This window comes from Acartia tonsa, chromosome 4 (assembly GCF_053477335.1).
Source record: "Acartia tonsa isolate MP-2025a chromosome 4, ASM5347733v1, whole genome shotgun sequence".
Lineage (NCBI taxonomy): Eukaryota > Metazoa > Arthropoda > Copepoda > Calanoida > Acartiidae > Acartia > Acartia tonsa.
The window spans coordinates 38,412,582-38,427,056 of NC_137263.1; the positions used below are offsets into that span (position 1 = coordinate 38,412,582).

Here is a 14,475-nt window from a genome sequence, read left to right on the forward strand (position 1 = left end):
CTGTTAAACCCTGGTTTTAAGGTTTAAAGTCCTCTAGATCACATAAATATTATGACTAACTATCTGCTGGTATTATCTCATGGCTAACATCTTAAGAACCAACCTTCAATAAATCTAAGTAAGAAGCAACTTTATAAAATTAAATCCAATACAATTTCACTATGTAAGCCAATTCATATATTTATCAATATATTAATAAGCAAAATAAATCTTAAGTGTTCTTTATGAAAGATCCTGTACTTAAGTTAGAATTATGAGTTAGATCAATTAAAAGCATCGAAACTCAATATATAATAATGTTAGTTTGTCTGATCTCTAAATAATATGGTACACTTCTACTTTATGAATATTGTCATTGTCACGCTTGTTGTACACAAATTGATAGGTATCCCAATAGACATTTTACCGTTCAAATATATATCGTGCAAGTTTCTTAACTTAACAATCTCAAAGGTTCTACGTTAGAAAATGGTAAATCCTTTGCAAAAACGTACAAATATTGAATTCAACCATATATTGACTACAATGAAGCATAGGTACAAAAAAACACATATTACAATTAATACAGGAGTAAACAGAATTGAAAAATTGGGTAATCAAAACAGGAAAAACTATTAAATTAGTAATTTCTACTAAAAAACAGGGACTGTGATTCAACAAATTAATTCCATTAAAAATTAGAACGCCACTTGTGCTATAAAAAAATTATAGAAGATGAGTGGATAAGACGGGGGGGGGGGGGGGGGTTAATAAGGAAGTGGCTTGTAGGGGAAATTTTTAATTAGAATGGTTTGTCAGAATCACTGTCCTTGCTCGAAAAAATGTTAGTTGATATTAACATAACTTTATTCTTTAAATAAAATTAACTTCTTAGCAGTGGTAGCAAATTAGATGAAAAAAGGACACTAGTTTTTATTCAAATATTAAAATACTAGCGGCTACGCCCCCTAGAAGCCTCTAGGGGCACTGTAAGAAGGGGAAAAGTCGACCTTATCCCATTTTAAATTTGAGTTTCAAAAAAGTTTAAAAAATATTTTTTGGGGGGTGGGGGGGTTGGTGAAGACACCCTCTCCAAAAATAGTTTAAAACCTTCCCAGGACCTATAAGAAGCTTCTGTGTAAAGGAGAACAATATCGGTTCAGCGGTTAGCGAGATCCTTCGGGACTGACAAAAAACGCTTACTACTTTATATATTAGGATAAAAAGTAAGGATTTTTGAACTAGAATATAAAAGATTAGGTATATTTCCGGACATCCAGCCGGATATCCGGTATCCAGCCGGATATTGAAATTTACCGGCTATCAAGTAGGATATCCGGCCCAACCCTACACTGCTGCGTGGCCAGATGAAAAAAGTTTATTTTAGTGTTAGGCAAAAATTACTTAGCAATTGTATCAGTAAGTATGTCTAATAACACCCTTTGCTAATTTTAAAATCCAACTAAATCTAATTTTTGAAACATATAGATTTGAAAATTTTAAGTTCAATTTTCATCCCCTAGGAGTTACCGAACAATCATGACAAGAAAAACAAAGATTATTGATTTAAAATGATGAACAAGTTTGCTTTAATAAAGTTCTTCATAAAACCACTCCTGAAGGGAGTTAATCAAGGGCCATTTTTATCAGTTGCTTTGCAAAGGTCACGGAATTTCAGCCTTAAATGAATCATATATAGAGACGTTTTATGAAAGACTCCATAAAAGCAAAGTTGTAAAGAATTGAAAAGTAAGAATATTTTCATCTGGCCACGCAACAGTGCCTAGTTTTAACCACTAATTGTAAACTACAGAAGGCGTAATTTTGGGTATCATTAATCATCATTGGGGATGTATATCAATTTATCGGCAATTGTCTTATCCCCTAAGATTCCAAAATAAAAATTATAGGATAAAAAAAAATCAGACATTAAAAAAAATAATGCAACATTAGAAGTAAATAATTTTCATTAAATGTTATCTTTGGTTTTTTAGGCCAATAAATTAAACAATTCTAAGACAAAAAAAATTAATGAAGTTTTATACCTATATACTTTGAATTTGCGATAATTTTTCTTGAGTATACAAAATGGAAATACATTCATAAGTGGAATTCTGTACATTTTTAACAACAATTTTCGATAAAAATAAGGCCATATATAATCAAAGTAGGACGACATAGAGCCATAAATCGTTACAAAAAACTTACAAGGTATATATATTTTAATTCATGTAACGTTACCCGTTCATTTTAATATTTAGCTTCTCTCAACTCTTCAAGATCCATTGAAAGGCACTCGGGACAAAAAGATTTCTCGTAGAATTTCATTGGATGCACCTAAATATATTTATTTTATTTGAAAGAATTTTAAAATATTACTTTAACAGCAATGCTACTCTCTATTTTCAGATGCCCGTCTGTGTGACCTAATTTGGTGAATACGAGATTTTCTCAGACGGATTAAAATGTTTTTGAAGATGTGACCTAATAGTTAATACCATCCTACTTTTTTATGGTTTTTATTAAGGAATCAAAACATCGACAGAATCTTACCTTATCTAAAAAAATACCAGTATATTTTCGAATGAAATATCATATCTTCTTATTGCAAAGTTTTATAGACAGCTTTCCGCGGATAGTAAAATAAAAATAAAAGGATTCAATCCGTTTTTAACGGTTTCGAAGCCAGACAGGAAATTATTTACGAATTCATTAATATTTTTAAAAACTCTTTCTTTGTTCAAGACATATACCATTCATGGAAAGTCCTCTTTAAAAACTTACCACGCATCGTTCTTTTGCCCTGGGAAAGAAATTAGTGCAGGTATGGCAGAAATACAGGGACGCTCGAGATTTACACACGCAGTCTTCCTCCCTGAACAAAAATATATCATATTTTAGATTAGGGTTGGCAATCTACCCATTTTTTTTAGGCGGATTCCGATCGGATTCTTACAAAAATCCGCACCTCTAAAAAAGCGGATTAATCCGTGGATTGCGGATTCTTGTTTTCTTCTTGGATTACGGGTTTTCGGATTATGGATATTCGGATTTTCGGGATGGATTGCGGATTCTAGCAATATAAGGTCTTTTAATAAATAAAAATTCTAGCCCCTAAAAATGGCCATTTTTAACCCTTACTTAACCTAACCTAAAATAAGCATGAAAAGCAACTGTTAAAATAATATACATAAAAACTTTGGATGCTACCACCCATTTTACTAGTAGTTAAGAAACAATAAAATACTTTTTTGGTTTTTGTTTGCCACATTTTAAATTAATTTTGTTAAGTTCTAATAAAAGTCATAAAAATTAACAATCCGAATCCGCAATTTGAATTGCGGATTCGAATTCTGGGTCCAAAAATAGTTCAAAACTTGGACGGATTTCGGATTGCCAACCTTATTTCAGATAAACAGACAATTGTCCTAGAGTATTAGCTTGTTTAATAACCGATTGATAATATATAATAACGAGGGAGGGAACAATGGACTGTAAACTTTGCTGGCACACAGTCTAAGCTATTCAGCTAATATCTTTTTTTTATCTTAAATAAGGATATTTTGTTGTTAGCATTGAGAATATACATTATCATTAGGAGCTAGACATTTTTCGGGTTGAAGGAAATTTTCCTAACTCGACTATAAAATTCGCACTTCTGGAAAACATAAGAAAACTGGTACAATTGAGCAGTCATTAATTATGACGCGGTTTTGACTAAAATTCAAGCAATGACCTTTCACAATTCAGCTGCAGGTTAATTAGAATTAAAAATAGATTCGAACGAACCTACTACGGATTACTTTACTAAATTGTTAATTAAACAACAAAAAATTATTTTTATACCGTCCAATTTTTCGTTGAGTGACAGTGCATAAAAAAACATATTTTAAAAAAAACCTGTTGTTGACTGTGCTTTTGTTTTTGCTAATATCCACTGATTGTTGAATATAACTGCTCTTTCTTCTTTCCTGTAAGTAGAGAAGTTATTATATATTGAAACATTAATAGATTTTTTACAATAGATAGGCTTCCAGACAAGATAAACCGTCCAAATTAAAAGCTAGATCTATCCTGAGAAATTCAACTTTTAGTAAGTGACTTATCAGTTATCATAAATGGAGGAATTTAAAAAAAATAACGGCTTTTCGTACCAAAATATATGCTAGTTCTAACCAATAATACAGTCGGATTATTCCTTCATGGTGTTCTTATTGGTTGTTTTTAAAAATAATATGAAATAACCTGATCATTTTTTCTAAATGGACTATGAGGATGGCAATACAGCTCAATACTATAAATAAAAAATATATATTAAAAATCACGAAACCTCAATATTTACAAATCCCGTTTTTTTCAAAATACTCTTAATCATGCCTCTATTTTGTGGGGATTGGAGGTCAGGAAAATAGACTAAAGGAACCCCAAGATATTTATAAAGCTTCTATGTTAAGAATAACCCATTAGATCCTGCAATTTCAGATATCTTTCAAACCTAAACCTACTTTATAGTGTAGCAAAAGGATTGTAATGATTCTGTTTAGATTCAACTAACAAATAAACCGAGTTCTTTATTTTAGTGAAGCTTTATTTTGGTCCCGTAATGACTTATGAAGTTTTATCACTCTAATCCACCATCAAATACAGAAACCATAGATCCTGGGGCTAACACAAGTAAAAAGGCAAATAGTCTTATCTTCAAACTGTAGAAACAAGTTTATAAGCAGGGAATAAATAAATTGTTGTCAATCCAGATAAAGTCAGAATTTTTATAGATAGACTACCGGCTACGCCTCTAGAGGCACGTAAAATATCTTCTTTCCAATCTAGTCAAGATCAGCTGTTTACTAAAAAGTATCTATACGATTACGGCCGCTAGAAAGCTGAAGTTATATTTTTGATTTATTTGGGAGGGTGTAGGTACCCTCCCTAAAAGTGTTATAAACCTTCACAGGACCTAAACGAAGCTACACTATAAAGAAAGACCATATCGGTTCAGCGGTTAGCGAGATCCTATAGTACAGACACAAAGACAGAGTTCCTTTTACTTTATTTTAAGGATGTGAAAAATATCTAATTTTGTTAAAATGCTGGTCCTTTTACAAGTAATAAAAATCAAACCTAGGTCTCTTTTCATGACTCTTTGGTTTTCTATCTTTCTCTTCTGAACTCTCTTTTTTCTTGTTGAGGCTTTGTGATGATCTTTGCTGAATTTGCTGCATATGATTAGGCATGTCTGGTGTGAGGTTGTATTTCACCACTTTTGTGTCAGTTTTATTACATATATCGTTCTAAATGATAAGTATGGCTTAGAAACCGATTATTATTATCTGCTGGATTGGCACCGGTTCTGAGCCATACTGAGAATTCATGTATCGTACTGTATTAAATACAATTTTATTCGAATAATAAGATAAAAATAATAAAATTAATACTACTAAGTTTTATTAGTAAGAGCCTTCGTCCCCTCGGGGCCAAATAAACTACGTTGACAGTTGCTCTAGAGTAGTAAAACTAAAAAAAATGTAATGCCACCCTGCTACCGCCAAAAACCACCATCTAATGTTAATACCTATATAACTAATGCTATTAGTCGTAAATTGCGATTTTCTGTCGCAATTTCTTTTGTGTTCTTAATAACAAAGGAAGTGGTAGCTCTCGCAGAATTATGCAAAGGTGTTTGTTTTAAGACTTTAAAATATGAACAGAACTCTAAAGTTTGGTATGGCAGTTGCTCTTTTATGCTACAACATAGAACTATGAAGAAACGGCGGCAAAATCGTCGCTGCCGCCTAAAAACGGTATATCCCGCCATTTTTTATTTTATTTTTCTCGCTAAATTACACAAATTTTAAGACAAACTTATTATTTTCTAATAAAGTTTATTTACCCTTTATTGCGCTGAACACTTGTGATTTTTTGGCTTTGAATATTAAAAACATGTCCCAACTCTACCAAAAAACATTCAAAGTGTCAGGAGAAAATATACATAGAGAAAATTTTTTTAAAAATGTCTCAAATGATTCAAAATTGTCAAATCTACGTTGTACCCCATTAAAGCAACCGCTATGCCAAATTTTACTACTCCTATTTTTTCAAGTCTTAAAATACACACCTTTACGGAATTATGCGAAAGCTACTGTTCACTTTAAGCAATTTCAAAGCATACCTACTCCAAATACTTTAGTTAAAAAATGTCACTTTTTTACCTCACCACTTAAAAATTATGCATATTGATTAGTAATAGATGTGTTACCTTGATAGTGATTTGAATATTTCTTAAACCTAAATATAAAAAAATTGTTTATTTTTCTATTTATGATTTAATCAAACATGCTTGGGATTGTTTGTAACAATTACAGTTTATTATTATGGGGGGGCGGTTAATGCTACAATCTCGTAATCAATGCGCAAATGGCACTTAGAATCCGAATTTCGTTGATAGGTCTATTTTCCCTAAATTGAACAAAAAAAATAAAAGTAACGGCTAAAGGATGGCGGCTCAGCCGTTAGGCCGTTTTTTGGCTATTTTTCCATAGAACTGTAAAAGACCTATCTACACAGCATACTCTTGGCCTCTCCCAGCAGCTTACAGCCGGTAAAAATTGAAAAAATGGTAATTGGTATCATTCAAATAAAACAAGGTAAAAATAAGTATTCAAAAGTTGATTCCTATGTAGTAAATGATGAATTTGCCCTGAAAATGACCTAAAAACGATTAAGCCGCCAGCCGTTACTTTTCCAACTTTTTTTGTTCAGTTAAGGGAAAATATACCTACCTTTCAAGGATTACTTATGCCAAGTTTCATAAATATTAATAGTGTTGTCAATTAATATATGTTAATTATAGATGTGTCTAATTTTCTTATTTGTAAGCTCTGCTTATTGGATGTCGTCATTCTTATTTAGTTAGTTACGATAGTGTTAGGGGGGGGATTTCTTAATAAAAAAAATCTTTTTTACCTTTAGACAGACACTCAACACTTTCATCATCAGAGGACAGGATTATAACTTCTTTCTCATCATTCGTATCTTTCTCATCACGGTTATCTAAATATTTAAATGTTTATTTATACTATGCTCTACATGTCAGTCAGGGGTCTAAAGGGATAAGACAATGATCGATAAGTTATGAACACTCCTAATGATTATCCCCTCTGTAGATAAAAATTAGTGGTTAAAAGTTTGAACACTCAATTTAATGAAATAGCCTAACAAAATTCCATGAAAGTCCCAAAATTTGGCTTAACTACGAATAAAAAACGTTTATATAAAACTTTGGTGAATAGTATTAAAAACAGCCCTCCTATGTCCCCCCCCCCCCTCCCCGGACTACATTTTATACTTGTGCTAGACTACATAATTTGAGAAAACCGCCAGTAAATCAATACGCTACCTCTTTTATGGCTAACAATCGAAGATTTTGTAACAGAACTTGAAGCAAATTTAGTTGTTGATGATAAAGATTCCAGGGCAGTCGAGCTCTGCATCTTTGGATTAATATTTAGTTCACAAGCTCCCGTTGTGCTTGTTGAAGAAGTTACTGGACCCCTTGCACATAGTGAACTGACTGGAGTCCGCAAGAAGGAAGTACTTGACGGTCTCCGTAGGGTTGGAGTAATGGATGGACCCCGTATGGTTAATGTACTGGTTGAATTCCGAATAGTTGGCCTGTCTTGTCCTAGTATGGTTGAAGAACTAACTGGAGCCCGCACAGTTGGAGAACAGACTGGAACCCGCACTGCTGGAGAATCGACTGGAACTCGTGAGGTTGGAGGATTGACTGGAACACGTAAAGTTGGAGAATTACCCGGAACTTGTACAGGTGGAGTACTGACTGGAGGCCGATCAGTTTCAGGACTCACTTGACCTCTAAAGGAAGAAGTACTAACTGGACTCCGAATGCTTGCATTACTTAGCGGACTCCGAAGAGAACTGACTGGAGCCCGCATGGTTAAATGACTGGACTGACCCCGGCCACGTGGTGTTAAAGCAGCACTTACTGGTACCCTCATAGTTGACCTGTTTACAGCATTCTGCAGTGGGGCTCGGTGAGTAACTATCGTGTGTGTTGGCGATGTCACTGTGGAGACAGTTGAAGGGATCTTCCCCACGTCATTGCCAGGTTGCACTGTACTTCCAGAAACTACATGTGTTCTCGTGGAATCATTTCTGGTTGGAATTGAATTTGGTGAATTTTTCGCGGCATTACTTGCCGTAATCGTAATGATATTATTGTTAGAATTGATATCGGGACAAGATGACTGAACAGATGAGCTCTCTTTCGTAAAAGCCAGTGAAGAATATTTTTGTTTATTTTGGGATGGTTCAGTTGATCTTGAATCTTTCTCTCTGGAAATGTTTGAATTTTGAGCAAAACCTTGAGTAGAGGCAGCAGCTTTATTGACAACACTGACAGCATTCGGCCTAAATTAAGGATAATTGAATATTTGTTTTAAACCGCACTGGCAAACAGAAAAATAGTGTAAAAGTGTATTTTACATAATATCTCTGACTCTGATATGAACGGTTAAGAAATCATGAATTCTCGAGTGTGTGGTAAGGATTAGATTATTTTTTCTTAAAATGTTACATTACAAAAAAAAACTAACTAGATAAGTATAACTAAGGGGTTACCTGTTATTATTTTGATTATCAGGAAGGACTGCTACAGAAAATAAATCATTTCCGAAACTATAAATTGAAATATATTCGTTATTTATTTAGAAAAAGATTACATCAATAAGCATGCAAAAAATATCGGTCAAAATAATCTTAATTGGCAAGTTTTACATCAGGATGGGGCAATAACTAATCAGGGGTGTATATTCTGCATGGGATCCCCGGCTCAGGGGGGGGGGGGGGGAATAAAAAATAAGTGGTTGGAGGGAAAAAAATTGTAAAAATTAAGAAAACTGAAAACATTTTTTCCATTTCGCCCCCCTCCTTGGTTAAAAAAACTAAAAAAATGTGTGGTAGGAGGGATAAAATAAATAAAATATAGAGTTCTTTAAATATTTTTCTATTTCCCCCCCTACTATTTAAGAAAAATCTAGGGGGGGAAAAAAAATACAAAATTTTGTAGCAGGGGAAAAAAAATAAATCTTGTGCAGAATATACACCCCTGTAACTAATAGAGTAGGAAAGTTAAGTACCAAGGACAAAGTGATTTAAAGAGTAGCTTTACTATTTAAAAGATACTAACTCTTGTTTGATTTGCAGAACTCTTTGTTCTAGCTGATCCACCCAGTCTTTGGGTAATTTTTCTCTAAACTTCTTACCATATTCTCGCTCAACCTTTTTTATTGAAAATATTGAGCATCTTTAAAAATACATTTGTAGAATAAATACCATAATAGCCAACATAATATTCACATCTTGATCATAAAAGAAGAGAAAAGAGGTAGGGCGGGGGGGGGGGTGGTGACTCGCAACGCGACATTATACCAGCAATTTTATTTTGGGTGCTACTCCCTTAGTTTTAGAGAATATTGAGTAAAACCTTTTTGGTTGGGTCAATAATTACCCCAAGTTTTAGTATCTTTTATAAAAACGGCGGCGGGACCACCGCGTCCACCATTAATCACCGTTTTCCGGTGCGAAAAATTTTGTTTTGTTTTTACATTGCTCGCCGAATTAGGCGCTTTGGAATCATTTGTGACCATGTTATTTTTTTTAAAGTTTTACCCTTCTAACTAATCCTGCGGGGGAACATTTTTTACCTATTTATCTTATAAAAAGGACTAACTAAAATCAAGCATAATAGTATTAATCCCTTCCATGTGGTAGGTTGCGAGATTGTATTGCAAATAAGAAATTCAAGCTACCAAATGGGCCGAATTTTTACTGAATTCAAAAGAGCAAGAATAAACAAAGGGTAATAAAGGTACTTACATCTGAAGTCAAGATCCCATTAGGTTTATTAACCAGAATTGAGCGAACATATCGTCCATATACCTCCCAGGAGCTCGTGGTTTCTTTAAGATTGTTCCTAAAAAGTAATAACTCTTAATTTACCTACAACTTTTAGATAGTTTACCGCAAAAAGGATTTAATTTTAAGAATTTATTGGTTAATGAAAAAAAGAAGTACTTACAACGATGTATCAGTCCAAACAGGTATTTCTTTTGGCTTAGGTTTACTTGTAACCATCGGTTTTGTTGGATAAGACGTTGGCTTAGGTCTACTTGTAAAAACCGGTTTTGTTGGATACAATGTTGGCATAGGTTTCCTACCAAAGCTGGGCTTGCTAACATATCTTTTTGTATGGTTAACAGCGTACGCGTAACTAAAATTAAAAATCTTATTATTTAAAGACAAAGAAATAAGGGTTTTTTGTATGTAGCTTAAAATTTCGATAACTACTGAACAGATTGATTTTTTCATTTGTGCAAGCTTCTTATAGGTCCTTGGATAGTTTTAGGCTATTTGATTCTTATATCTAAGCTTGGTTTCAGACTATTTTCCTACTTTGCTTAATCTTTCGAATACGTAGCTCCTCGATGCTAGCAGCACAATCACTAGTTATATAAATAAATAAAAAATTTTAAGTAAGGTAATATCATAATAAAATTAAAAAAAGATTAAAATAAATAAAAAAATCTCTCCCCTTCCTCTTTCAAGTCTATAATGTAGTATAACATCGGTGAGCGAATCTCACGACCAGAAATCCGCTAAACTATTTAGCTGTGTTGTTCCAAAGCACGGAATATATTTCCTTTTAGACTTTAAACATGCATTTGACAACTAACAGCAAATTCTACATTTTTGGCTAGTTAGCTTTAAACACAAAATTCTTTACTTGTACTAAATAAGGAAAGGTGAATTAATATTAAAATCTAATTTATTGTAAAAAATATTTCATTAAAAGCTTTAAATAATGATCAAATACCTCTTAGCAGGCTTTCTCATCTTTTTCTTGGTTTTAAGTTGGAGCGACTAAATAGGAAACGTGATTAAATAATACATTCATAGGCCATCCACGTAATGCATTCCAGCTAAAAATCATTGTTTCCGGTATTTTTTCAAGCATTACCTAGGTATATGACATGCAATTAATTTTTTTTTTATTAATGGCAATCCCTTGTTATTTGATATTCACTTTAATATTGAGTATTAATATTCTGACAACACTTTGTGTTGAAATATAAACTTTTATTATTACAAATTGCACAAATTCTAGATTCCTAAAAACGGCGTGCAGGTAAGAGTTTGTTTTTCCTTTTGTATATCTTTACATTTTACAAAAACTCTATTTTTCATATTCTATATTAGTACATTAACACATAAGAGCAGTTCATGGAACTACCCCTTTTATATTAATACTGTAAAGGAGATTTTTATAAACGAAGGAATTAAAATAAAACTCGGATATACTGCACAAGATTAATTTTTTCCCCTGTTGCAAAAAAAAACCTATCCCCCCCCCCCTAGTTTTTCCCCCGGCCAAAGAGGTGGAAAAATGGAAATAAAATATAAAATATTTTCCGTATTCTCTATTTTTTTTTTCTCTCCCTCCCCCTTTAGTCGAGGATCCCATGAAATAACTTGTAATTCCCTATAAGAATCTTTTCATAAATTTTTTTGGTTGATATGAAAACTTTTTAAAAATAACCTCAATGTGCTTTGTATTAGCATCCGACACTGGCAGAACCAAGAAGTCATCGTTGTTGTTGTGATCTAGTACTACTCTAAAACATTAAACAAACAAAAAAGTTACTTGTCTTCTATATAATACAAAGTGGAATAAAGTCCCTTAGTCCGTCTAGACGCGTCTAAAACTTAAGGTGTGCATACAAAATTTCTTTTGTTAAGGGGTATTGAGTGTTGTCTGGCCTTTCTAGCACAACCGAGAGTGACCCAAAATGTATTAAAATTGCAATTAATGAAAATAAGCCTCACCTTACGGCATCTCTACATTTTTGCCTTAGAAACTCGAGAAGTGAAGAGCATCCAAACTTCTACAAATATAATAAGAAAGCATTTAGTTTGGTTTGTTATGGTTTAAAATAATCAGCATTGATCGAAAATAATTTTGTGAACGGGGGGCCGGAGGGAGAAAGGGGGAGGTAGGTTGTGCTAAAATTCGTAGAAGTGTGAGCTTTAAGGCTTTAAAACAGTAGTAGAACGATAATATTCACTAAATATTTTTCACTATTATTTTTGTCTGTAGTAGAAATGCACATATTTAGTGAATATTATCGTTCGACTGTTTTTAAGCCTTAAAACTCGCAACTTTACGGAATTTTAGCACAACCTACCTCCCACTTTATTCGGAACTCGGCATTACAGTAAATATCAAAGCTATCACTTAATACAGTGCAGTGAGAAGAGTCGAGTTCGAGTCCAGAAACGTTTAATAGATTTCCAACAAACAATTGGCATTATTTGTAAAAACAAAAGAGGAAACTCATTAACATGCCCAGTCAAGATAATGACCCAAACAAAGGTTATCATGCAATCAAAGCTTAACATGTGCATTGTGCATATAGCGCATTTTGGCATGGACATTAGGGTGGGTTCATATCGGAATTAGACAAAGCGGGGATATGCAACAGATAAATTTAACCCTAAAAACATTTCTGACCGAAAAAGAATTTTAAAAAATTGAGTTTTAGAACACGACCACTTAAAAATATAATTCATTACTTATTAGTATGCAAAGACGACATTCAAAATTTTTTTTGAATCAGAACTATGGCTTCATGGTGCTCCCTGGAAAGGCCTTGAGGAGCTGAATCAGGAACTTTTGTCCGTTTCAAAATATCTCGTTCCTAGCCTTAGAAATCACTAAAAAAACAAAAAATTTTAATGTTTATTGAGAATTGTTCAATTTGTTGAGGTTTTTAAGATTTTCTCAGGCTAGGAACGAGATATTTTGAAACGGACAAAAGTTCCTGACTCAGCTCCCCAAGGCATTTCCAGGGAGCACCATGAAGCCATAGTTCTGATTCAATAAATTTTTTACTCCCATTTACAAATAGCTATACAATTGAATGTCTGGTCGTCAGCGGTTTTAAGACTTAGGATAAATTTTAAATCATCCAGAGGTGTATTATATCTATATAAATTGAGTGCAGATCCCCGCTTTGGCCTCAGAAAAAAAATGTCCAAAATCGACCCACCCTAATGGACATCTTTTTACATATTAGTTTGGTATCAGAGGAGGGAGGGGGGGGGGGGGGTTGCTCTGAATGCAATACAGTGCAGTGCTTGAAAATTTAGAATGATGCTGGTGTAGTTTTTACCTGGAAATTCAGATATCCATTCTCCTTCCTGTATTCAATCTCGAGCTGTCTTTTTCTAACAATAAATATATTTAAAGTAGTAATTTTGATTTGTATAGAAGAGGGATCGATTTAAGAGATTCGATGAAAAAAAAGTGCATACTTAAACAACCGAGAAAGCTAGAAAAAAAAAGAAATATTATATAAACAGTACTTTTGCGCTTTACATAATTTGATGATGTTTTGTCATGTTATTTCATTTTACACTCTGAACTCAACATTTGATAATATTTCGTCAAAAATCGCCTAACAATAATATTTCATATAACACTATGGTGAAACTTATTTCTTTTAGGGGTTCTTAAACAGAACTTACTCTCGTTCGTGCATAGTCAACTTTAATTTTGTAAAATTTAGGTAATGCAAATATTAATCTTGCGAGAATTCACGTTGCTTTACCTCAGTCCATTTATGATCCAGTCTCGCTCAGATTGTAGCACAGCACTTGAAATATAATCATGTTTTATAGATGTATGTGTGTGTTTGTGTCTATTAATTTTATGTTTAATTTAAAAGGAAAACCTTAAATTCCTTCTAATTATATGCTGATATTAAGATATTAAAAATAATATTTAGCATCATGAAACCTTAAGACCCAAGCACTCTAGTTCTGGTGTGGAATAACCCCATCTCCCTGTCTAGTTTTAATTTCAACCTCCCATCCCCTATAAAATTCAGATTTTTAAGTAGAGATTTTTAGAGCGTTTTTTGAGATGGGCGTTTTTTGAGATGGGCGTTTTCTGAGATAGGCGTTTTTTGAGATGACCCTTCTACACCCTCTTTAACCAAGATATTGCGCAGATTAAAACTTAACGAATCCAAAATAACTAGGGAAAATCAGTTTTATGTTGAGGGAGGGGGGGGGGGGTCAAAATACAGCAACCCTCTGGTGGGGTGGTGTAAATGTTTAAATACTTTAATTGTTATTAATAAATCTTTATGCTAGTAGAATAGTAACATTCTTACCGTAAGCAGGCTTTGGTAATTGTAAGTTCCAAGTCAATATCCATTTTAGGATTGTTGTTTCAGTATTTAATTAATGCCCCAAAAAGGTTACTGAAATAAAAGTTGAGCTAAATTTTCAGGCAAACTTCACAATAAAAAAACAGTTCATCCTCAATAACACCCAAGAAATTCACATTTTACTCATAGGCGTCACAGTCGGACGAACTGAAGTTGATTGATATAGTACACTACTAAATGCAATATT

The 14,475-nt window shown here is 33.2% G+C and overlaps 1 protein-coding gene across 13 annotated transcripts; it reads right to left on the reverse strand.

The window, feature by feature from the left end:
- Nucleotides 1-499: 499 nt before the first annotated feature.
- LOC145317083 (uncharacterized) lies at nucleotides 500-14,469 on the reverse strand. Of its 13 annotated transcripts, none has more exons than XM_080157979.1 (19): nucleotides 14,232-14,469; nucleotides 13,665-13,709; nucleotides 13,227-13,281; nucleotides 11,881-11,939; nucleotides 11,594-11,669; nucleotides 10,871-10,917; nucleotides 10,076-10,267; nucleotides 9,874-9,970; nucleotides 9,185-9,276; nucleotides 8,617-8,673; nucleotides 7,376-8,406; nucleotides 6,943-7,029; nucleotides 6,236-6,264; nucleotides 5,101-5,270; nucleotides 4,225-4,273; nucleotides 3,880-3,950; nucleotides 2,764-2,854; nucleotides 2,025-2,316; nucleotides 500-611 (listed from the first exon to the last, which is right to left on the reverse strand). In XM_080157979.1, the coding sequence occupies exons 1-18, from the start codon at nucleotides 14,273-14,275 to the stop codon at nucleotides 2,230-2,232; spliced, it is 2,379 nt and encodes a 792-aa protein (XP_080014105.1). In that variant the 5' UTR covers nucleotides 14,276-14,469; the 3' UTR covers nucleotides 500-611; nucleotides 2,025-2,229. The 13 variants fall into 13 exon arrangements, with proteins under 13 accessions (XP_080014105.1, XP_080014103.1, XP_080014102.1 ...); XM_080157977.1 differs by having other exon boundaries at nucleotides 500-632; XM_080157976.1 differs by having other exon boundaries at nucleotides 500-646.
- Nucleotides 14,470-14,475: the final 6 nt, after the last annotated feature.